Below are 25,485 nucleotides of genomic sequence, written 5' to 3' on the forward strand. Positions count from 1 at the left end.
GTATTCACAATCACTGTTAATAGCACATGCCATTTGGAGCAAACTCTTGAATTTTAAGTTTCATTTTTGTTTTCAAAGCTGAGAGCATATTAATCTCTGTTGTGAGAACAGAAATGTGGGCGAATTCCAGGAAATACTTTTGGGTGAACAGGCATCCTCTACTTTCTAGCAGAACGGGTTCACCAGTCGGCCTTCAACCAACTTTTTATTGTGTGGTGGCCATACGTGTGAGGATGTTCCAGAGATAAGCCACAGATTTTTGGAGTGCTACAATATTTTTTTCAAAGCAGTGTACACTGGGGGTGGGGGGGTTGGGGGTAGGGGGGGTGGGGTGGGGGTAGAATTTAAACATTTGTGCAGGGGTCACAGTTCACTGCACTAATGAGAAACCCTAAATGCCTTTTAAATATGCAAAAATTCATTGGCCATATTTTCTGTTCATTGCTGATTCCTGATATATTCATCTCTTGCCCAGTTGCAACTCACAATCAGTCATTCTTTTTATGCTGTTTTCATTTAAGATTCATATAAACTAATCAAGCTACACCTGTCCTTTTTAATGTAAAGTTGCTGCCTAGTTGCTTTGACCAGATCTTCTGGAAATTCAAATCTACGCAGCTGCCTTAATGAACTTTGTAGACTAATAACGCTCAAAAATATGTTTGTATTTGTCTTTTTATTTAATTATGATTGTTTGTGATTGCTAAAAGAAAGAAAAGATAAATCAACGGTATTGGTAAATTTTGAGATGCAAAATACTTACCCAATTGTGTATATTTAATCTGTTTTATGTCGGCCTTGATACTAACTGTTCTTACAATCTAATTACAGGTTAGATAATCAAGACCCTCATTTTTCCAGTTATCAGCCATTATACCCACCTATTGGATCTTTTTTAAACATTTAAAATACATTTTTATTTTTGTTTTGTTCTAACCAGTCATGACACAAAGTAATTTCACAAATTTATTTTGATCTTTGGTTGAAAGAATGTTAATCAGTCGCACATGATCTGACGCCTTTGCTTTACATGAAAACACCTTTCTCAAAATGCAGTCTAAGTGTTGCCACTTCTTGCCTGTCAGTTAATAACTGATATGTATATGTCTAAATATTTATAGATACTTGTAGTGTTTTGTATTCAGCTTCTCAGATGTGTATGAATTTGTGTCATGAATTTGCCTTTTTGGTAGTGGACTTGTCTAAAACAACAAAAATCATATTAGAGGCTATGTGTCGAGAATTTGATGAGCTTTCCAGAATTAGATACTGTTTCATTATCATATTACTTCGCCGATTGTATTACCATACTACCTGATATTGCCTTTGAATTGTTTTAAAAAGTGTCTGGTAGAATGTGAGATCTGTCAGATGCACTGGCTTGTGGATGAAAAGGTTTATTCCCTCTGGGTTCATTCACACTCCACATCAGTGATTTTCGGTGAACCTTAATGGCTGCATCCTTGCATTACAATGGCATAGGGCAGTTCTTATTGGATATTTTCTCATCATTTTGTGACACAGACTGAGACACAGGTCACTGGGCAGTCTCTACCCTAAGTAGACTGCTTTTTGGAGGCGGATGGGCAGTGCCGGGGGTTTGGCACTGATGTCTTTCCATCTGTAGTTTTAGTTGTATTAATAAATTATTCTTGTTTTTTTTATTGCACTTGCAATAATGTAATGAGTTGTCATCAACTCAAGTAACGTTATCTTCACTTGACCTGTCTCTCCTCTGCTGTGTGTGTGATGGAGCTAAGCTCCGCCCTCAGTGAAACACAGACATTAGAGGAGAGAAGAGAAGCCAGCATGACCGTAAATGACAGCAAAATGCAGTAGAGACTCTCACACTGAGCTGAAATGAAATGAGTGCACATACATTTAGGGAAATAACATTAGTTAAAATATTTTGTTTCTTTCAGCAAAGGGTAGATTCCCACATTCCCTTGTTCTCCCATTGGGGAGACAGGCCACCACCCCAGGCATTGGTAGTGGAAACATTGCTGGGGGATGGCTGCACAATACAGGTTTGCTTGATATGATGGATGATAAAGGTGGTCTTGGTGAAGTACTTAATGCTTTCATGCAACATTTAGAAACTATAGATGCTGAGGCACATTGCCAGTTTTTGAACTCATTGTAACACAAGTCTGCTTTGAATGCAAAACAGTGGTTTCAGATGACTTAAGTCCGCTTTGAATGCAAAACAGTGGTTTCAGATGACCTCAGTCTTGTGCAATCATCATGTCTCATTTCTGTGTAAGTTGTCATAGAGGGCCTAGAAGTGCCAGCAAGACTGTGCAGCTTTTGCAAGCCATTGCATTTTACCTCTTCTGCCTCCAAACTCGGTTCAGTGTGCCCTGAGTATCTTAGATGAAACAAGGAAATAGGAGTGCAACAGAAATTACATCAGCGCTATCACATGACAAGCCCAATGTATGGCTGTTGAAGAGGCAAAGAAGTTATTGGAAGACTTTTTAAATATGGCCTTCATGTGAGGTACGATAAATTAAGACATAATGAAGATTAGTCATGTGACAGTTGGAAGAATCAATGCATGCATGCCTTTTATAGCGCTTTAATTTTTTATGTAGTGAATAGTGGCACAAGGTTGACCTTACTCATTTATCACAGTGTCATTTCATTCCAGTCTTCAATATAATGTTTTTAGGTGTTCTCTTTTTTTGACCTGAAAATTGTTTGAAAGATCTTTTTATTTCAGATACTAGGCTATCAAACTTACACTTGTGTTCTCTGAAGTATATTGGGATTTTTGAAGTACTGCTACTTTTTAACCTGGTTATGGTAACCCTGACGTGAGCAGTGCTCTTCATGATGGTGATAACTGGTGATGATAACTGGTCACTTTCTTTTACTCTACATAAACCTTTAGAGTCACAAGCATATCAAATGGATTTAGTCATACAGTGGTTGCACAGCTGCCACATACCTGTCAATCTACCCCACAACTGACTAATACCACACTTTAGCACACAGTCGATACCATGGTGGCACCCCTCGGCCATTTGAGGTTTCATCAGAAGCTGCAAGGATTTGTTCAGATCTTCCAGACTAGGGTCTGTGTGTCCTGCTGTTCCTCATGGAGGATTGCAACGGTTTTAGCATTAAAAGGTCAGGTCTGGGCGGGCCATTCTCTGTCAAGGGATATTAGTGTTAGCATTGCTGCTGCATGAGTGGCCTGAGATATGTATGTGCTCACAAAGACATGCATGGTTACAGACAGCTGAGGAATGAGGAACAAACCAAAAGCCTATGAACGTGGGAGTGATTATGGTTATAACCCTTATTCATTTTATGTCACTCAGACATCACTCATCTGTGATAAAATGGGTGGTGGTCTTTCCCTTGTTTCATTATTATTATTATTATTATTATTATTATTATTATTATTTATTATTATTATTTTTTTTTTTAAGTGGAGTATATATCAGATTTTTGTGTCACAGATAGCTAAGATGAGTCATACTCATGAGGATAAGCGGTTTGGAAAATGAATGAATGAATGAATGAATGTATTCTAAATGCCTGTCACTGGGTTGGTGTTCCCATGGAATCAGATGAAATGATTTACGGCACACAGACCTTAAGAGTCTGTTTGCATTTCCCCAGGCTATATATGTTCGTGTTGAGACACATGGGACTGAGATCTGACTCTGAGACGCTGTATTAATTATATAGATATATATTTATATATAACCTAAGTTAATGTGAATGTAGTTTTGTAAACCTGTGGGTTAGCCTCATGTTAACCTGCTTAAATGGATTAATCCTAGCCCCCGATTCATGTTGACTGTCACATTCTGCTTCACAGTTTACCAGGCACTGCTGTATTTACCTTTGCTCTGCCGCTGGCTCGATGTCATGTCCTCCCCGTCTTTTCAGCCACTTTCCCCATGTTTAGCTCCTTTGCCCTCCATACACACCAAGCTGTCACGCTGCTAGCTGGTCGGCTAATGCTGCACTTGCGTCAGGGCTAGCTAGCCCCTGACCCAAAAAGATTATTGTCTTTTTTCCTGCATCCTCCCTTGGATGAAATGTTGTCATTGGAGGTACTGCATTTTACTGCGTCAGGATCTATTTTAGTGAAACTAAGCCATCTTTCAAGCCTTTTCTTTGGTTGGCCATGGTCCAGGATGTAGATTTAGACAGAAGTGTCTCTTCTCACAAGCTCCCTCGCTGTCTCAACAAGGCCAGATGAAGATCGTTACGACATGAGGTGGTGGGAATCATGGGAAATGCAGTCCTCACAGTACTGCTTTTGTCCACAAGTGCTGCCAAAATCAACACAAAATGAAAGTCTCATGTACTTGCTTTAACATTAGATAGAGTAACAAGTTGTTGTTTACATACACAACATCATCTACAGCTTTTGTTGCTGAGCAGTGCAAAATAAACACCTACTCTATCTTGCTAGCTAGAAAGATTGGTAAGATTGGTAAGATTGGTCTGTTGCCTGAGAATGACTGTAACATTATCAAACTTTGACTACTATACTTGCCCATGCTGCAGTATCATTTGTTGTTTTTCTTAACACTAATCAAACACTTTATTATTTTAAAGAGTGAAAGGTAAACTGAACTAGGTGGTGTAAAAATCAGAATCAGAATCACTTTATTGATCTCCAAGGGTCCAAGAAGGATTTGAACGTAGGCCGTTGCAGTAAAGACTTGATACGTGGTAGGCGTTTTCACAGATGAGCCACTGGGGCATCGCACCAGTGGGTCTAATAATGACAAGGTCTTTCATTAACTTTCTAGTAGTCTTCCAGCAGCATGTCAGGTGTAGTTGCAGTCTTGTTTTGAACACTTATACAAAGGAACTTTCTGGCACTCTTCCTGTGTGGCAAGCTTCAGCCACCTGAGTAGCCTAAAACAAACTATAAATATTCAAAAAATGATTTAGATTTGGTTACAAAGGTCCACTTCTACACACATCGTTGCCTCAAGATATCACATTTGCAATTCCTATTGCAAACAAACTGGTGTAGGAATCCAAAAGTTTTCACACTGTGTGCTGTCAGTGTCCGTCTGCTACACCACTGTTCGCATAGTATTTCAAATGCTTCTCGCACAAACACAAACACACACACACACACACACACACACACACACACACATACACACATACACACACACACACACACACACACACACACACACACACACACACACACACACACACTCACACCTTCACACTACTCAGCTGTCTTTTCTAGTTTCAGTTGTAGTACTATATTCATTAAATTCTAATTTGGTCTTTCTGTAGGTGAGTATGTGAGGATTGCTGTTTATTTGTCTGCTCTGCGTGTCAGAGCAGTTCCTGCCGTAATGTAAACATGTGTGCTGTGAGCTGTGCACAGTTTGTCTCACGTCAAACAGGAATGGCGGGGCAACACATTTTCCCTCTGTGTGGGAAGCACAGGTCAAATAACACACACACTCACACACACTTACACTTTCATTTTTAACGCAGCTTGACACAGAGACAACAGTGGACCAATGACAGATGAACAGCTGATCATGTGTGTTTGTTCAATCTCATCTTTGGAAAAATGACAAGTCTAACCAGTATTTCAGCACTGCACAAGTTATTTATCCAGTAGTGTGTGTCAACAAAAACTCCCAATTTTTATTTTTGGCAACAGTGTTTACATGCAAATAGATTTTTGTTTTTCCATAGGTAACATTTTGTTCAAGTCATTGTGGAAGTGAACTCTAAGTGGCCTGGTAGTAAGCGTCAGGGGCCAGCTGATGGTCCTTTTAGATTTCATTCATGTGCCAACCATGTCATGTGTTTCATTCATGATGGCAACCTCTACTAGTGGTTAATTTTATTGATGTGTTTAGATAGCACTGTATGATAACAAGTGTTATTATGGAGTGTCAAGTATTAAATACTACACATACTTATATATAGTCCATAGTTATTTATTGTGGATTGTCCAATGTCTTTGGGTAATGAAAATTTACTGTTACCTGAATGGATTTTCATGACTCTAAACAAATGACATGTAACACTTTGCTACCCCCAAACTCTTTCACTGTCACTGTCACTGTCACTTTGGATTCACTTATTGGTGAAGACATTTTCATTGAAAAATAAAATAAAAATACATGTGTCTTACCAGGCAGCATCAGTGATTGAGGATGGTGGTATATCTTACTTTGTGCAGGCACCAGTATAAACCTGGTGGCTGTCCTACATGTTAGTTCTCTCTTTTTCTTATCTCAACAGGTGACATCAAATATGTACCATGTCAGGAGTGATGGAGAAAAAAAAAAAAAACAGAACACTTGAACTCTGAGTTAACAGACAGACTTCTGATTCGAATCACACCTCATACATGAGATCCTTGTAATTTTTTTTTTTTTTTTAAAATCTGGTTTGTCCTGCCTAACAATTTGTTGTGTGATTAAAAGTGTTGCCAAAACTATTACTTTCAATAATACATTATTACATTGGTTCCACTAGATAATTTTGACCTTAATCTGTGATTGAAAGAAATAGTACACACAAAATAGATGATGTGTTTATTTGATGTACTCACATTTTTTAATGTAAAAAAAACAACAAAAAAAACAACAAAAAAAACAAAACATTTTTTAGTATTTAGTTTTTTTAGGTGCTCGGGGGTAGAACCTTCTCTCTCTTCTTGGTTTGTTTGCTCGCTCACTTGCTTTTTGCCATACACAGTGCTTAGCGGAGTGATGGTATTGATGTTAACGATTGAAGTTTTGAAAGTCGACCTGCTTTCTCCAATCAAGCATACTCCCCCAGACATCTAAAAAAAATGCAACTACTCCAGCTAATATGTTCTAATGTAGTGATCAATAGATCACGGCCCATTCTTCTTCCAGAGTATAGGCTAATCTGGGAGATTACAGTCACTTTTTTTTCCTATTACAAAAAGAAGAGTAGTAGAGTAGACATTTAGGGCTGTAACTGACAGTTATTTTCTCTTGACTCCTTCCTTCCCTACTGACGCAACTCACTGGCAATTACCATAATATTTAGCAACTTCACTGGCTTGCTTTGTAACACTAAAATCATGTAATTTTAATGGCAGTCTACATAAATAGACTTGCTTGTAAATTATATTACTTGATAATTTTTTTCCTGTGGCTTTCATGCAGATGTTTTTCTTTTTTAACAATAAACCAGTTTTTCAGTCCACAATATCTTTCTTTTGAATAAGATATATTTATCTTTATTTTGAATAGTAAAAGCTGTCCGTGTTTCCTGATAAGGCTTGTTGAAATTATTCTGTGAATTCAAATCTTTGCACATATCAGTATGTTTGTGATAACTGATGGCGATTGGAAATGGAGATCAGTTCATGAAATTTCTTAGAGCTCTTGTAGACACCACTGTACTTAACTTGAAATGATCTAAAACATTTTTTATTTTATTTTTCTTCTCTGCCTGTTTTACATGCAAATTTGTATTCAGCTTTTCTCTTCTGAAGGCTTTGGAATATTGCAGTAAAACACTTTCCAACTGCTGATTTCTGACAGGTGACCCACAGATTACGATTTTTCTTCTTTTCAATGGGAAGCCAGGGGAACTAAGAACTCTTATTTTGAATGAAACAAAGGTTGATAGCTTGGCTCCTTCTTGACCCTTGTTCTGACAAAGCGCTCCATCAGGCTTCTCTGTGACGCTGGTGTTTCATTGTACTGCTGTCAGAACAATGCTATGCTCTTTAGCTCACTGTTTCTCTCCCCCACTCTCACTATGCTCCATACTCCATACCAATTAGCGAGGATGATATTGATGAATGTAAAACAATCATTTTTTCATAGAGACTTTTCATTGTCATTATTTTACTACACATGGTGCTTGTGGACACTCTACAAGTAAGTAACAGTGTTTAAACACTATTGTACATTTGCACCCAACGGTGGTATTAGTAATGCTGAACTCCATATGTTCAGGTCCTTCGGAGAAGTTTGGGGCTATAGTCTTGTTCCGCTTGTATATGTGTGACAGGGTGTCTGTGTGCGCGTGGGTAAGCAAATCATTGCCAGCAGCTTGGCATACATCACATTGTATATCTTCTCCCAAATTGGCTGGTCTGGCTGGCCCTTTAACAAAGCTGTAAATCAGACCGCTGGAAGTCTTACTCTGGGGCTGATGAAGGCTCTACCACCATCACCAACACCGCCACCTCCCTGCCCCCACTCAGCGTCGCCCTGGCACGCATCCCTTCTGCCAGCTCCGTTCCTCCTCCTAATTATTCTTTATGGTCATTTAATTCAGTGGTTTCTACCAGTCATCAATCAAACACACAGACATTCACACAGACACACTTGTCTCTACCACAGACTCTGTCTACTCAGGGAAACAAACAGTTTCCTTGAATAGGTGGGCTTTTGGGCAAAGTCATTATTATATTGAAGTGTGTTTGAAAGGCCTGGGTAGTTGTAGTAGTCAGATCTTAGAATATCATTGAATTATCAAATTCAGTGTTTTTGTTTTTATCCATTATATATGATATGCTGATGATGGTAAAAGATGAACAGGTGCTGTATAAAATGAGGAAACTAACTAGTGCTCTCTCTCTCTCTCTCTCTCTCTACATCAACCCATTGCGTCAATCGCCACCTGATCTGGTCTTCAGCACTGCAAAATATAATTTCCTCACCTTCCTTCCTCGGTTCCTGTACTCGCAGTTCAGGAGGGCAGCCAACTCCTTCTTTCTCTTCATTGCACTCTTGCAGGTAAGAGAGTACAGAGACATGCTGTTGGTGTGGTTCTGCTTTCAATATCAGAGGGATGAAAAAAATCTAGTTCATAGGTTGTCGTGCACCAATAATAGGTAAAATGCCATTATAGTGTTGTAGCACTAACCTTCATCTCAGACTCATTTTTCTTCTTCTTTTTTTGATCATTGTTGTCTGAATATTCCTTTTACTGTTTGCCCATGGCCTTGACTAGGCACAATTTCCAAAGGTCATGTCTGTAATTTTATAGTCCACATGCATATGCGCGTGCGTGCACGCGCGCGCACACACACACACACACAGTACTTAATATATCATCAAAATGAATAATACATGTAATACTATGTGTGCCTGTCTGAAATGCTCTAGATTTTGGTTGTACATGCCTTGTAAATACATGGCTGTCTATGGGACATATTTTGTTCCTTTACCTTTACATATGTGAGATAGGGCCTGTGCAGCAAATAGGCCAACATATCCAGAGCCACATGAGTGGTAGGATACCAGGTTTGATGGGAGGAACTTTAGAGAGTTGCAGTGTTCACTTGATGGTGATTGGCTATGGTGATGTTTTTGTTATAGCCCGATGTCAACCATGTACAAATACCCACACAGATACTAACATTAAAGTTACTGTTTTGGTATACTAGCCAAACAAGTAGACTTTCTAGTCCTAAGGAAGTTTTGCAGTGAATTGCGTATGTGGGTCACCTTTAATCCCTTTTAAGAACACTTAAGCCTCATCCACCCATCATCACCACGCGATTCAAAAGAGTCCAAAGATTCTAAGGAGTCCAAAGTCTCAGGTGTTCAAAGTGCTGCTGAGAAGATTAAACAATAGAGAGAAAGAGCGCTTCATAGGACTCCAATTCTTCACCTACATTTGTGCTGACAGACTACTCGACTCTAATGAGAGCTTTGAGGATAGGCAAAGGCCCCAATCCAATGACCTTGAAACTGCAGCTTTGAAAAACAGATGTTGTGAATCTTCATTACCTGCCCTGTCGATGATTCGACCTTAAATAAAACATTTATGCTGATGGAAGAGATCTATTTCCACCAAGGTTCCTTCAAGCACTGTTCAAGGGACTATATTGTCATGTGGCTGTCACTTGCATTAAGTTATGAACATTTTTGATGGTTAGTTTTGGTAGATCTGAAATAGCCAAATAATCATTCTGTGATAAACAGAGAATCGCGCTTAATAAATTTGTTTGGTCTGTATATGTGCTATTGAAATTTTGGGTAATTTTGCATTTATTTTTGAAGAATTTGAGTTCATATGGAAAGGATGGAAAGGAAGTTTTGCCATTTCTGCTTTATTGGATAGTGATAGTAGAGAGAGAGGCAGGAAATGCAAGGGTGAGGGAGGGGGATAACATGAAGCAAAAGGCTCATCTCGGAATCCATCCCGGGCTGCTGCAGGGGTTTTGGATGTTGGAGGCATTCTGGTTGCCGTTTGTAGTCACAGTAGTTTTATCCAGGAAGCAGTCTGTGTGGGGAGCGAAAGAGGTGGAAAGCATTGGCCAAAATGTTGCGTGGACTTAAAACACCTACAATAAGTATTGATGTTTTTGTATTGTGTGGAGAACATTTGACTCGTGATAAAGAAACACTAATGGTAACAGAAATGGAAGCGAGAAGCCAGCAGCTACACTGGTAGCCGTTAAATATCATCTGTTGCCCCCAGAGAGTAAATGGGGAAAGTATTTTTACAACTTTATCAATCGAACAACTCATCCTGTTGGTGACCGCATCAAAAGCCCAGCCAATACATTTTTCAGGGGGAAAAAAAATCCACTGAATCACCACGTAAACAAGGCCAGTGGTAGAATGACTATTTTTCACTGGGACAGAGCACTTCTTCCCTGTTGTGCAAAGGGCTCACATTATTCTGATGGATTTTCTTATACACCATCATTCTTAAAGCTCGTAACTTTCATCTTCCCATCATGAGTGGATGACACTCTGTGTGCTTACAGTAAGTCACCGAGCCCCACCCTGCCACATTCTCAAACACACTGTGATGGAGTGATGAATGTGCTGTCTTCCTGCTTCCATAGTCATGTCATCCTAATGGTTAATGACCCCCATATACTATAGCCTTCTCCTCTGACCCCTCCCTAACAAATGGTCCTGCCAACCTCAAGGAGAGCCCCATGACTCTGATGTCGTCACCAGAAGCTTCATCATTTTGTGTGTCTGTGCTTGTGTGTTTGTGAGTATGTGCTGCATATATTTACAGCACGCCATATACTAAGTGGAAAGGCTATGATCTCAGTAAAATCTTCCTAGAGCACTTATAAGACAACATTCTGAAAACCATTCTGCCTTTGTAAATAATTTGCACAGGATTTGACTTGATTTTCAAGCTTACTGTATCTTGCAGCTTAAATTTTTTATTTTTTAATTATTATTATTATTATTTTTTTTTTTTTAGCAAATCCCAGATGTGTCTCCCACCGGTCGCTGGACTACACTGGTGCCCCTGCTTTTCATCCTGGTGGTGGCTGCTGTCAAGGAGGTCATTGAGGATCTGGTGAGAAAAACAACAGTGACTACTTAAAAGACCAGACAGATAAATCAGAAGACCTGTCTGAAATATTATTTGTAAATGACTCATAGTGTTTGTTAATATAAAACAAACAAACACACAAAAAAATCATTCATTCTTAATCTCTCAGTATCATCACTTATTGAGACAGGAAATTGTCTGGAGCAGAAAAAAAATGTCATCTACTACTGGATGGTGGCATTAGCATAGAGAGAAAATAGGGGAAAATGACAGGGTAACACACAACAAAACTGCTGTAAAAAAAAATAGACTGAGATTTAACTATATCCTTTGTCAGCTGTCCTCGCTGGTGGCCTATGCTACACTTCAGCCTATAATATGTTGAGTGATTACATGCAGGTAGTACTCAAGTACATTAATGAGGATTTTAGAGAGACTTCTGTTAAATAGTAGTGAAAACTAATTTAAAATGATATGCAGCATTTTGTGTTTTTTGTATTAACAGTTAAAGTATTTTGTGCTGTTATTAAATTGTCACCAGCATAACATATTGTGTAGAACTACCAGGGACTACTGTCCTTGCTGTTTTCTTTACAGTGTGAATGTGGTGGCAATGACAAACTTTCATTGTGAGAGGACCTAGGTGTGCTAGTTAGGCTTGCCCTGGTAGCATCCCTAAATAGACTATGCACAAATTTCCTGTGTTTGTGAAATTCCCTTTTTACCCTCATTTTTTCTGGTTTCCCCCTCAGAATATGGAGGAACCATGTGTTATCCTGAGGGTTCCAGTTTTTCGAAGTAACATTCATCAATAAGCTGAATCTATTAAAATGTAGAAAAAGTAGAATAAATGTATGTTTTTTTTCCTGTATCAGAGCCATTTTTACATTTGAGATATATACATATGGGCATTAAAGACAGAGTCGACGTATTAAAACAGTTAATTGGTTTTACGTTCTAGTCCTGGAACATTTAGTAATGAGAGACAAGCAGGCAGCACACAAAATTGTGTTTGGCTACTGTAACTTAGCCTATAATACATCATCTGTACGCAACTCTTTATGACAAAAAAAAAAAAAACAGATGTAGAAGTACTGCAAATAGCTGTGTAATAAATCGATTGATTAACATTAATAAAATTAATCAATCAAATATTGAGCAGTAATAAACATCCCTAGTAGTTCTTGCCTCTCATGTAGCTGTGTGTAATTTCAATCCATTTATTTCATCACTACAATATGCTGCATCAATTGTATCAGCCAGTTATGTGGCAGCTGTAAAGTGGCAAATTAAATCAACTCACTTTCAAGACTTACAGATCCAACATTTTATTTTGAAAGTGCATCAAACCAAAGGTTTCTGAGTACATCAAATACATTTAAAAAAGAAAAAAAATCTCTCCCCCAGAACTTTGTATTACTTTCATCATGAAGTAGGCCACTTGCTCTCAATTTAATTGACTTCCCTCAAGTGAACTGAATTGATTGCCCCCTACAGGGAGTGCATAGAGCTTTTGTTTTTGTCCCTTATATTATGTCCTCTGAGTGTTTAGAACTGCTTCCCTGTGGAGCTAGTGATGGTTACATGACCACAGCAGGATATTCCCCAACATACACACACATGCACACACACACAGTCCCTCACATATACACACGTATACACACACACTCACTGCAGAGACCACAGCTGTGCTTGCTCTAGCCATAGTACTCATTCAGTCAATTAACCTAGATACTGAATGTTCATGCACAAAGGCAGTTAGTGTTAACAAAACGAAACAACTGTCTACCCTCAAGCGAGTCTGTGCTGTTGAACAGATGCTTGACAAAAGGCTATGCAATTCATCCTGGTATTAAGGGTTGACTTCAGAATAATTTTACCTTAGTGAAGAATTTTAAATTGCTTTGTCAACTGTGAAATTTTACCGTTTGCTGAGTTAGTTATATGCTTCAGATTATTTCCCCTTTTGACCACAAATAATCCATTTAAGTCTGTCAGAATCAAGTCAGAGAATGTTGCATTGTACTGTATTGCAGTGACCCTGCAATGCGATCCTCTATGTGAGTCCCTGTGGACAGTTACTCTATACCATTAGCTTGTATCTAGTGCTGAAGGGACCAGCGCAGCACTTTTCTCCTGGCCTCTTATGAAAAACATGAGTAAGGAGTGGTGATGACTCTGTCTTTATTGCTGAAGGTCACCTGCATACATGTATAGTCCCTCTGTTACTCTGGCCCTCACAAGTTGACAGGAGAGGGCAACGTTGACCCTTAACACACATAGGAGTCCCCAGCAAGTTTTTTCTCTAAGTAGCTTTGCAGTAATGCCTTTTCAATCTCATGTAGGATAACCTGTAACATTCTAAAAATGCATACCATTCTCAGTACATTTCAAGCAAGTTTGGGGCACTTTTGCACCATAGTGCTTTGCCCATTTTCTTGTCATCTTTATTTTGAAGGATTTTTAATAGGTTAATCTAGGTAGTGCTGCAGATATTCTGCCGTTTTATCATTTTGGTACTTTCATTTTTCTCTCTCTGTGGTTGAAGTCTACAGAGGCCTGATACTGCAGTATTTACACATAACCTCTGTGTCTTTCTCACCCTCCACTGCACTGTGATTACACACATCATATAAATATCTCTCTATGTCCATGGGGATAGTGATAGTGCTTTTACATTGGAAGGGAGACAGAGAAAGGGAGTGCAAAATAGACAGAAGGAAAAGAGGCAAGGAAGAGGGGAAGAGAGATACATCTTTTGGTGAGGGAGCAAATCTAGGCAGGGGGAATGAAAACAGGGGAAAAAGTGAGGGACAACATGAAGTAAGAGTTAAAGACATAACTACAGTTCTATGAATTCTGGCTGACCACCAATGCCAAAACATACTGCTCGGTATTGTGTGACATATGCACACACAGAACAACTGTATATACCAACAAAGCTGTTAAAGACTACAAAAGAGCAGGGAAAGGATACACCAAAGCGATTTGCAGGAGGTAGCACTCTCATAGCGCTGAATATGACTGTTAGACCCAACATTGTGCTTTTCACTCTAATATGACGAGCAGAAATTACGACCCTATAGACCTTAGGAGTCAGCCGTAGTAGATGATTTGTTGCTCTCCATCCTCTCAAAAGAGGATGGAGAGACTCAGGGCTCTAGTTTCCCGGCGCAGCGCGGGGTGGCGCAGTGAGGCGAACCCCGCGCAGAGCTAGTTTCGACCGGCGAAGCGGGAGAGGCGGACAGTCTCCAAGTTTCGCAGACGGACTTGCGCGGAGATGGGAGTGGCGGTGCAGCGGGGGGAGGTGTCAACAGATTCAACTTGGCGCAGTGACAGTTTCGTGCCAAAAGGCTTCGCAGAGGTGCGCCAAAAGCTCGCCATCTGAAACCACGTCTACTTTCAGCGCAAGGCGGAGCGGAGCCGGCGCAGTGGAAGTTTGGCTGCCTGGCGCACATCACCAAAACCTCAAAATCAGCACAAACAGTGCCAATCTCCTTTGATCTGACATCAGTTGTGACGGGACAGTTGATATGGAGATATATGTATGTGCTGATTGTGATCGTAGCATTGAATAGTGTTTTTGTCGGTATTTATTGCATCGTTCATGTGCCTGACATTCCGGAAGCCTGCCTGTGAGGTTTTGGTGACGTGTCCGCACCGCTCGCCGGTCTCCGCTCCGCGCCTGTCTCCTGGGCTCCGCTCTGCCTGCGGCAATAGACCTCCATGTCAGCTGTGTAAACTTTCATTACGCCTTCGCGCAGTGCATTTTAAAGGCGAGGACAGGGGCTCATTTGATTGGTTAAATGTGAATCGGCTGTGTCAAACCCACTCCACGCCTTCTCTTCTCCCTTGCGCCGGTAGGAGGGACGGTGGAGTACTCGCGCCACCGAGCATGGCGTGCCAAACTTGGAAAATCCGCCTGGCCACACCCAGTTGGCGAAGCACATCTGCGCTACGCCCCCGCCTCGCCAGGTCTGCGAAACTAGAGCCCTCAAACTCAAAGTTACAAAGGCCTTTCAGAGAGCACACTATATTTCATGTCTTAAATGGCTCTTTCTCAGAGGTACCATATACTGTAGGCTCTAAATGGTGGAAGACATTCTAAAGATGAAATTAGGCAGATTAGACAGATATGTTGGTAAGTAGAAAGGTCATAGATTTGAATTCCCTGATCGCTTCCACTCAGGCATTGTACTCAGGTGCAATACCTGAGTACCTGATCATTGAAATAATGCATAGAAAACAGCTGTTAAAGCTATATTTGACTGCATGAGCATTCAGTGAACAAGAGGGGCCACATGAGGGGATGTAATTTTGTCAACTGGCATTTTAATGTGGTCAGGCATGCTATAGTTTGATTAGCTTGTTAACAGAAGTTATGATGCTGTAAGATACATACCATGCTGCTAAGTATTAAGGTCTTGACCAACTAGGCAGTTTTCTGACCTGTATAGATAGGCAGGCCTCCAAGCAGCAGGCAACAAAGTGAGGCACAACTTTTATTCAGATTTTCACAGATTCTTTCCATGTGATTAAGCAACAACTCTGACTCTTTAGATACTGTTTTCCATATGTCACACTGTGTATCCCTGCTTGTTGTCCTGCCCTGGTGGCACCTCGGTTATCTGGTGGCCCTGTGTACCTCAGTGGATAGTGTCAACACAACAAGGCTGGGGATTCCCACTATGGCTGCACTCATAGTACTGAGGTGCCTCAGATAAAAGAAACCACCAAATGCCATGTGATGTGAGTCTGTGCATTTCAAAGTTGGCATAGACCAAAGCCATACTGTGGTGTTTATAAGCACTTTGCAGTCACTCTATATCTTTGTCATCGTCATCATTATCATCATCATCATCATCATTACACATAATCATTCTTCACCCTGTAAATGTAGACTTTGAAAGACCCATCTCCTTCTCCCTCTGTCTCCACAGTAAATGTATTTCCTTCCAATGCTTAGGATGGGTACAAATTAGTTGCTTTTGGTATATATCAGAATAGAATGTGTCTCTGATGAAATTTTCACATTTTGTTTCCTTACAGAAACGCCACAATGCCGACAATGTCGTCAACAAAAAAGAATGTCAAGGTATTGCAATATTTTTCAATTAAAAAATTGATCATTGCTTAATTGTTAATATTTTCATTATTATTTTCTCTTTAGTTTTTGAAAAGGGGAACCAATGTATTTTGCTTTTAACAGATTACAAATCAACATCCTGAAATTTATAATGTCAGGGACTAATGTATGAATATTTGATATAGTACTCTGTATTGCATATATATTAAAGCTGTATGCATTAATTAAACAACATAATGATGACTTATTATGTATATCCTAACCTTTGTTGTATTTTTTGTTTCCCTTCTTTCTTTTTTTACTTTTTCCATCTCCCTCATTATAACTTTGCCCATTTCTCTCATTGATTACCACAGTTTTGAGGAATGGTGCCTGGGAGATTGTACATTGGGAGAAGGTATGTTCATAGACTGTGACATGTCTGCCTAGGTGATTTTCATTGATAGCTGCTAATGGTCATTTTCAGCAGTTAGCATGTTGCTTGACTGGTGCATAGAAGTGTTTCACCACTGAATATTGTAATCAAGTGGAGAAATCACATGCACACATACACACACACCCCTCCACACTACCCAGCCACTAATTAATCCATCCTTTCCATGTGGACAGCCATGAGAAGGCTATGCCAGAGGACAGAGAGCAGATTCCTCTGTCTTACTGACATGGCCAAAGCAATGCGCCTACAACTAGACGGTATAGAGAAGAGCACTAAGCAATGCAGGAGTAAAGTAGTAAAACAAGGCTATGCAATACTAGTAATGCTGTTGTAGCAGCTATTACAACACACATATAACATATAATTACATGCAATCTCAATTCTCTTTGTGCACTGTTGCACTCACTGGGATATGTTGTTACAAAAATATTTTGTTGTTTCAAGCTCTGCGATGGTACTTCTGTGCACTACTGCTCCATATATTACTCTGAATTTGAATAACATTTTGGCCCTAGGGCCTTCAGTATCATCGTTGAACTATCCTATTTTCATTCATGATTAATTATCATTTGTTTATATAGCTCTTATCATTAGCATGTCTCAAAGGACTTTACAAAGATTTGACTACCTAGATATATTGCTGATTGCTGATTAGTTGTGCCTAGAACTAATCAGCAATCAATCATAGAACAAAATGTTGAAACACAAGCAGAAGTAAACAAAGCAAAGCAGAAGACACATGCAAGTTGTAGCTGGATTTAGCAAGCCTAAGAATTTGCTAACGGTTAAGCTAAACCAACAATGGGATGTTTTGTTATGTTTCATGTGTTGTGTCTTTCTGATTCAGAACAAGGCCTTTTTGGTTTAGTGCCACCACTTGCCTTAGTTGTTGCGCTCACTTGCTTAATGGATTCTGCCATAATAATTTTTCAGCAATGGGAGGGGGAGAGTGCTTCTTTTTAATGGTATGGGAAGCAGTGGGGGGAGTTTGAGACCAGCATGGATTTTGCCCACAAACTATGGAGGGGAAGAAGGACTGTAACAGAAAAAGGGCTGTAAACAGCAAAATGGCTGCTCTGTGTGTGAGTTGGTTTATATCATTACATTCTCAAAAAATCTCCACAAAGCATACGTTAGTTTAAGGATTGTTAATATTTTCAGAAGTTACATAATATAGGATAAGATCTTTATTACTTAAGATTGTTGTATGTATTAGTAATTTGCATCTAAATGTTTTATGTGGTGTGAAATGATAATTTCAAGGTAAAACAATAGTGTTTATTTGCTGTAGGGTGATCTGTGACACCATAATTTTATAAATGTTTTTCACGTTATGATTGAAAAATTAACTACTTCTGTAGCTGTTCACAGATGGAACATGCTAAATTATTGTATTTATGCAAGGTGTAGCAGTAATGGCAAGAAGAGTCTTGATCATTGTGCTGATGAAGGCATCATCGACACATTGATGAAGTCTTCAGCGGTGTTCATCAATGTAACACACATACATTTTGAGAACAAAGTGTTCATTGTCTTTTCCAGATCAGTGTATTTTACTCTTAATTTTGGTCTCACATTTCACTTATGCCCTGTCTATAGGCAGTTCATACCAGTAACCAATTTATTTTCACAGGTTGAGGTGGGCGATATTATTAGAGTAAATGGCAGTGATTTCGTTCCAGCGGATGCTGTCATTTTATCGTCCAGGTATAGGGGTCCATCCTGCTGCCAGACTGTGGGGATCCTCTTCCCTCCTTCTCCTTCCCTCCTCTTGCTCTCTCTCACACAGCTCCTCCTAAAGAAGTGATGGTTAGACTCAAATAAGAAAGGCAACCATACATAGAGCTATTAGTGTCAAATTGGGTTAAGCATCTCCTGTATTGGAAATTTCATTCATGAAATTGCTATTTGAGCATTTAAAGAGTTTAAGAAAGGGACGTGGTGTTCTGTAGCTTAATGCGGGAACCATCATTTCTCTAGTTGGATTAGCTGTAAAGTGGTATTGGATTAGAATTGACCAAACGTGTCATCATGAATCTACCTACTCCTTCGCCTTTTCAAAAACCATTTGGACCTGCTCTAGGTCAGAGCTTTGTACCCTGCATCAGTTTTCTCTCTATGGTTTGAGACTTTTGGTAGATAGAATTTCTTGATCAAATTATTAATTCTGTATATATATTATACATATTGCATATATATACATATTATATATTTTTTTATTTTGTACATGATAATTACTGCAGGCAGTTTTAATTCTTTGGCCAAATGGATTTTTTTGAAAAGGAGAACATACCAACCAACCATTTCCTCTGATCATGCAGGGGTGACCATTATGCCCTTCTCTTTTCATCCCTTAAGAACTGAAACAATTGTCTCTCTTCCCTCCTGTGTTTGGTGTCTGTCTGTCTGTGTTTTTTGTCCCCTCCATTCCCCTTTTTTCTCATCCCCTCCTTTCCTGCCCCTGTGTGACCGACTGCCACACTCACTCTCTCGCCCCCTGCTGGTGCGTGATGGGTAATATCAGGTGGCTGTTGGGGAAGTAGTCAGAGCGGCCAATGGGGATCACCTCCCGGCTGACCTCGTCATACTGTCGTCCAGGTCAGAAACCAGCAACACTGCAAATAAAACAGACGAGGGGAAGATTGGATGGGATGTGGGATGTGGGGAGAGGGGTGGTGGACATAAACTACACCAACTGGGATAGGCATTTCAGCTCCAGGCCAGGACCTTTTCTTTCTTTTCTGGCACTACTGATAAATGTTTAATTTTTCAATCTGGAGGAAAGACAGGGCCTCTGACTATGTTGGCAAAAGCCAGATATTGAATTGCCAGAGGTCAATGAACACCATGTTCGTCTCCATTTTCCTCGTTTTCCTCTATATTTTGGTTCCCTGGCTATAACATTGGCCCTGTATGCAATTATTTTCATAATTGTGTAGAACTAACCTTTTTTAATGGTTTGCGCAGAGCGAATAGAGACATCCAGTATGGCACATGAGGAGAACATGCACATAGTTTCTTAGTTTGGATGTGAATGTATTTTCTGTGTTCTTACCTATGCATGGCTTTTACTCCACCCTGGATGTAGATTTTTTTCCTGATGTGACAAACTGCATGCAGTCACATTCCAAGATCAGTGAATTGCATCTTGGGATTATAGTTTTTCCAACTTGCCAGGGCGTCTGTTGACTGTATGTCACTGCCATTTCAAAGGACCTATTTGTAATTCATTCATTCTCAATCAGTATTGAAGCATCATGCTATTTTGTGAAAGGGACCTGTGTTCTATTCTGGTTGTAACTAGTTTTAGAATTCACTTCCTGGCCCAGCCTTCGCCCTATGAGCACTGGGATTGGCTCCAGCACCCCACCCCACCTCCCCCACCCCCCGCGACCCCAGTGAGGATAAGCGGTTTAGAAGATGAATGATGAATGAATGAGTTCCTGGCCCATTGCAGCAGACCTCTGCTTGTTTCCATGAAACAAAGCTCACATTTGTTGGCTATTAGCAGCAAATTCTCAGACTCTTATTGATTGTAGTTGGGCTCTACTGTCTAGATCTCGTTTTGATTTTACCCCTCCACCTTGTGTGTTTTTGAACCAGCTCTTTGTGTTCATAAATCACTCTATTAAAAAGAGTAGCTAACCACCGACCCAGCTCACCTTAAGCACCGGCACGCTCTAACTCTCTGTCCCTGTGCCCACTGTCTGTCAGAAGCCCATTTGTCTGCTCTATTTGTTGTGCTCAGCATGCTTGCTTGCTCATCGCACCCTACTCTAGTCTTCCTCTCTCTTCTGCTCTCTCTCCTCTTTGTCTCTTTGCAGTACACTTTAGCTCTTTCTGAAAGACAACTGGACACTAGGGTAGCAGCAAACAAAGATGTTAACCTTGTCTGTCCTCAATATAGTAGACTCAACCCTTTGGACTATTAAGGAGATTTATAGTTTGGTGGATTCAAAACATATCTAGAATTACTTTCTCTCAGCAAAACTTTGATGTAGTTTTATATCACAGAATTGCTCTAAAACAAACCTGCATGCAGCATCTTTGTTTGCAGTGATCTTGTCTCATGCTGTCTTTCTGCTGTAGTCCCCTCCTCAATTGGATATCTTTCAATGGATAATAGAGAATGAATTTTATATTTAATTTTGTCAGCTATTTGATACATAAGCCATCATATATAAAATTCATAATCAACAGCTGAGATTAAATATGACATATGATTGCTTAGTAGTTCACTGTGTCTCCAAATTAACATCTGCTCTAAGCCTGTTTCCTTTCCACCCAAAACAGTGAGCCACAGGGTATGTGCTACATTGAAACATCAAACTTGGATGGGGAAACAAACCTTAAAATCAGACAGGTGAACATGTCTTTTGGTTTTCTCTCTCTATATATGTGCCACCATCTTTAGCTAGGGTGTGCTGATTTTGGTAAAGATGCAAATGGACTGAAAAAACAACACTATAACGCTAGCCCTGTGTCAACAGGGTCTCCAAAGTACTGCAGAAATCAAGGACATCGACAGCCTGATGCGTCTTTCTGGGCGCATGGAGTGCGAGAGTCCAAACCGACATCTGTATGAGTTTGTAGGGAACATCCGACTGGACGGCCACAGGTGGGCGCTGATACAGAGCTCCATGCCTGGCTCTTTGCCTCTCTTACCAGGATGCTGCTGTTGTAGCTCAAAGGCCCATTAGTTTGGAGGAGAGCCAACATCCATGCATTATGTGGTTTTAGATAATATTTAGTGTTTCTGCTGAATAAATGAACCTGGTTTGGTGGTATTTGAGTACATATTAGTTTGGGGCCTTTGCTATTGAGTGGTAGGAAGATACATTAGATAAATCTGTTGTGGAGCTTCATTTTTTGACATTATGGCTTTATTTTAGTAGTTAGGAGTAATAAATGTGAATAAGTGTTGTTACCAGTAGCTTTTGACCTGCTAACCCCTCAACCCCTTAAAAAAAAAAAAAAAAACAAAAAAAAAACACCTCACTCTGTAGTCAAAATCCTCAACTGTACTCATGTCAGTGGTGTTTCTTACTACAGTACAGTGCCACTGGGTCCAGACCAGATCTTACTCAGAGGAGCCCAGCTGAGGAACACCCAGTGGGTCCATGGTATAGTGGTCTATACAGGACACGATACAAAGCTCATGCAGGTAAAGCATGCTTGGACAATATTTGGACTTTTAAGAGGGTATTTATTTGCAGTTACAAAATGATATTCTGTGATAGCTGTTGCTTTCAAGGTAGCCTGTAATTATAAGTGTTATTGCAGTCAGAAAATGATAACATAGAAAGATGGAAAAATACATTATTAAGTTGAAATGAAAAAATAACAAGGACACAAGTATTATTTACATTATGTCAAAACCAGTAGAACCTTTGTTATCTAGACCTCTGAGTTCTAAAGTGATAATAAAGTACTGATCAGTCGTAATGAACAAAATAATTCTTTTTTTGTTGTTGTTGAAATATAACAAAATGAATTGAATCTGCAAAATAAAATGTAACAAACATGTCAGAATACATATGCATGCATGTATTTAAATAAGCAATACTACAGTTTTTCATGAAGCCTCTCTATTCAAACATTTCTTGCTTCCAAATGGGGTTCAAATAAGTGAGACTCCTGCAGTCAACCTGTTTTACACACTATATCTTACCATTGTTCTGAGGGCACACAAAGCAGAACATCACTTTGGATTTTGTCATACTTTTTCTTTTATTACCACAACTCTTTTGACATGTGTTACCCAGAATTCCACCCGGCCTCCTCTGAAGCTGTCCAACGTGGAGCGCATCACCAACTTCCAGATCCTTGTACTGTTTGGCTGCCTGCTGGCCATCTCTTTGGTCTGCTCTATTGGCCAAACCATCTGGAAGTACCAGTACGGCAACGCCGCCTGGTATATGGATCTCAACTGTAAGAATCCCAACAGCCCATACTATACCTCTTATTCCACATATTTTGTCTCACTTGTCCATATCTGCTTAATTCTCTGTCATTTTAAGTTACCTTAAGTGTTGATGTGTGTTGCTGTCGTTTTTATGTTGCCTCTGTTATAGTATGTTTGCAGTACAAGTGAAATATGTGGCAATGTGGGAATAATTAAATTCCCTGTAACCGGGAAAAGAAAGCTGTGACATGCATATGTGTGATGTGAATGAGACTGAATGAAAAAGAAATGGTTGAATATCACTGCGCTGCTGTACTTTTTTGTTCCTTTCTAATGTTCTTTTTGATTTTTTGTTTTCTTTGTTGTCGTTTTTTTAACAGCTCCAGGTAACAACCATTTAAAAGCCTTGGCCATCCGTGAATGACCCTCCCTTACTAACCCCTAACTGAAGCTCTGCCTTTGCTAAGCAAATGAAGCCCCCTACCCTCGCCCCCTATATGGTTGCCCTACTTTGTATGGGCCCATGCCATGGACAAGCACATACCAGCGATCCAACGGTTTTCCCCTCCAGCTCTCTTATACCTTCGTTTAGTACCTTTTAGTGCCTGATGCAAACACTGTCTCACTTTTTATCCATGTTTGTGTGGCACGTTAAATGCTTTGCAATTCCCAAGCCTCAGACCCTCATCTTATTTCTTTTCTCATTCTTCCACAATAAATGAATTACAGTTCTTATTTTTCTGCTCTTTGACTGCCAGGGAGATTTGGTTGTACTCAGGAACCTTTTCATGGCAGGAGGCTCTCACTTGTTTGTTGCTTGAACACAACATGTAGTACAGCCCAAGGGGCAAGAGCTGACATTTTCTAAATGCCTCTGCTGCCTTATTTTCTTGTGTTGATTTTCTGAAAGACAGATACCGAGAGAAAGCCCAGGGAGAGATGCAAAAACCTATTCAGTTCTTGCATGTATCATGTAGAAAAAATGGTCTGGTTTCACAACATCCACTGACATTACACAAAGAAATGCAGGCTGTATGATTTGTATAGTAACAAAAAGATATATGGTAATACAATTTCTTTGATCATTTTGTCTGATTTGATGAAGCTCTGAACCTGGTTTGCAAAGTGATTATCGTGTCATTCTGGCCATTACTCTGTATCCTGATAGCCCTGTGTAGGAGAGGTTGTGCCCTGGTCAGTTTAAGCTTGTATTATGACTTACACTGTTCCTTTTCATAAGATGTTTTATTGGCTTAGATTGGTTGTATAAGGGTTTTAATGTCCTCTCTGGCATTAAAACCCCCATCTAAAATATCCTGTACTGCACTGATGAGGGGAATGTAAGTCATAAAGCAGGCATCCATCTTGAGACTGATTGTACTTCCATAAGGAGTTGTTGAGACTCTGTCCAGTGCATATTATCCAACCTGTGACAAAAGAGAGAGGTGGCAGATTGTTGTACCTGTAACGTGCCTTTCACATACAGTACACCATATATGCCCAGATTATAGTAATTGCACCTTTAGACAAATTTTGACATTGGCAAGGTAAATGCAGGAGAAAAAAATAGTCAGCATGGGAAACATCAAACATCATGGCCCATATGTCACCTAGGCTTGCAATTATGCATGCCCGGTAAATAATTCATATGACTTTGACCCAGCTTAGAGTGCTGACACCGGCCTTAGCTGGCATTCTTCCAAGCCTATACATCTTAACAACTTACCTTTATGCAGATTGAATGCAAAAATGAACAACAGTCATTTGTTATGCATTCATGCCACCTGCTACACCTCACTCTGTTATATTCATGTCCACCATATAGCGGGTAGCTGTATCTCCACATCATTTAGTTTCTACTGATTATTTCTGTTAGCAAAAGGCTGATGTGTTAACTAGTAACTAAGTGAAAGCTTTTTGTCTTATTATTGTCTTGTTCTTATTACTGCTTTTAGCATAAAATTGAGGAGGTGTGATGGTCTCAGTATAATGTAGACCAGTTCATGCAGTATGAATTTAATCCAAAAATTTGCACAGAATTGTGAACTACTACTCTTCTGTTCCTATAACTAATTGCCCGGGCCATTGCTGTGATTAATAATATCGTTGTTAACTTACTTGGTTAAAAATGATAAGAAACTCTAACACGCATTTTTTCAAAACCATTACAGTTGGAAAATATCAAAAAAAAAAAAAAAAAAAAAAAAAAGAAATAAAAAAAAATACTTGAGATGTAGTTGTGATGTATGCATGTCCTGGTTTGTGACAGTTTTTTATGGCTGTTGATTTAGATTCAACCCAATTCCTCTCCCATCTGATGGCACAGTGTACAAGGGCACATCACAAGTTGGCTACTAGGAGTGAATAACGTAGTGATCATTAACATTTATAATTTTGGTAGCATATTCCACCCACTCTTTTCCACTCCTTGTTGGTTGTGAATGTGCTATGGACTGAATCTCCCTCCTTTGTCTTGAGAGCATCCAACACGTTTGTCTTCCTCCCCACTTCTGAAAAATACTCCCTCCTATATGTGCTGTTGTACCAGTAGCAGTAGCTTCCATTTTGCCACTTTCTTTGTGCCATTTTGTTATTTTGCAATCATTCTGTCATGGGGAAGGGCTGTGCCTCTCAACTACAATGCTAAGATCAAGGCTTTGGTTGAGGAAGGTAACTCTTGCACCTTCTACAAGGTGAGGAAAGGTAAATCACATCACTCCTGTTTTTGTGTATGGGGGTTACATGTTGATCATCACCGATTATGGGGAGGGGCATCATTTTGCATAGTGCTTTGTGGAA

At 39.7% G+C, this 25,485-nt stretch overlaps 1 protein-coding gene across 8 annotated transcripts in view; it reads left to right on the forward strand.

Moving 5' to 3' along the window:
• The window catches only part of atp8a1 (ATPase phospholipid transporting 8A1), a 123,150-nt gene that overhangs the window by 27,975 nt on the left and 69,690 nt on the right, over positions 1-25,485 (forward strand). For 4 of the 8 annotated variants that reach the window (XR_003928831.1, XM_030061878.1, XM_030061871.1 and 1 more), the window contains exons 3-12: positions 8,642-8,741; positions 11,185-11,283; positions 16,309-16,354; positions 16,702-16,742; positions 19,306-19,379; positions 21,075-21,144; positions 21,272-21,399; positions 21,834-21,945; positions 22,547-22,712; positions 23,067-23,072. Coding sequence is in view for 7 of the 8 variants with exons in the window: in XM_030061878.1 (XP_029917738.1) it covers positions 8,642-8,741; positions 11,185-11,283; positions 16,309-16,354; positions 16,702-16,742; positions 19,306-19,379; positions 21,075-21,144; positions 21,272-21,399; positions 21,834-21,945; positions 22,547-22,712; positions 23,067-23,072 (842 nt within the window). In the remaining variant the exon portion in view is untranslated. Of the gene's footprint in view, positions 1-8,641; positions 8,742-11,184; positions 11,284-16,308; positions 16,355-16,701; positions 16,743-18,414; positions 18,489-19,305; positions 19,380-21,074; positions 21,145-21,271; positions 21,400-21,833; positions 21,946-22,546; positions 22,713-23,066; positions 23,073-25,485 lie in introns of all 8 variants that reach the window. The other 4 variants (XM_030061875.1, XM_030061877.1, XM_030061872.1 and 1 more) reach the window with 3 other exon arrangements.

Source organism: Myripristis murdjan, chromosome 10 (genome assembly GCF_902150065.1).
Source record: "Myripristis murdjan chromosome 10, fMyrMur1.1, whole genome shotgun sequence".
NCBI classification, from domain to species: Eukaryota; Metazoa; Chordata; class Actinopteri; order Holocentriformes; family Holocentridae; genus Myripristis; species Myripristis murdjan.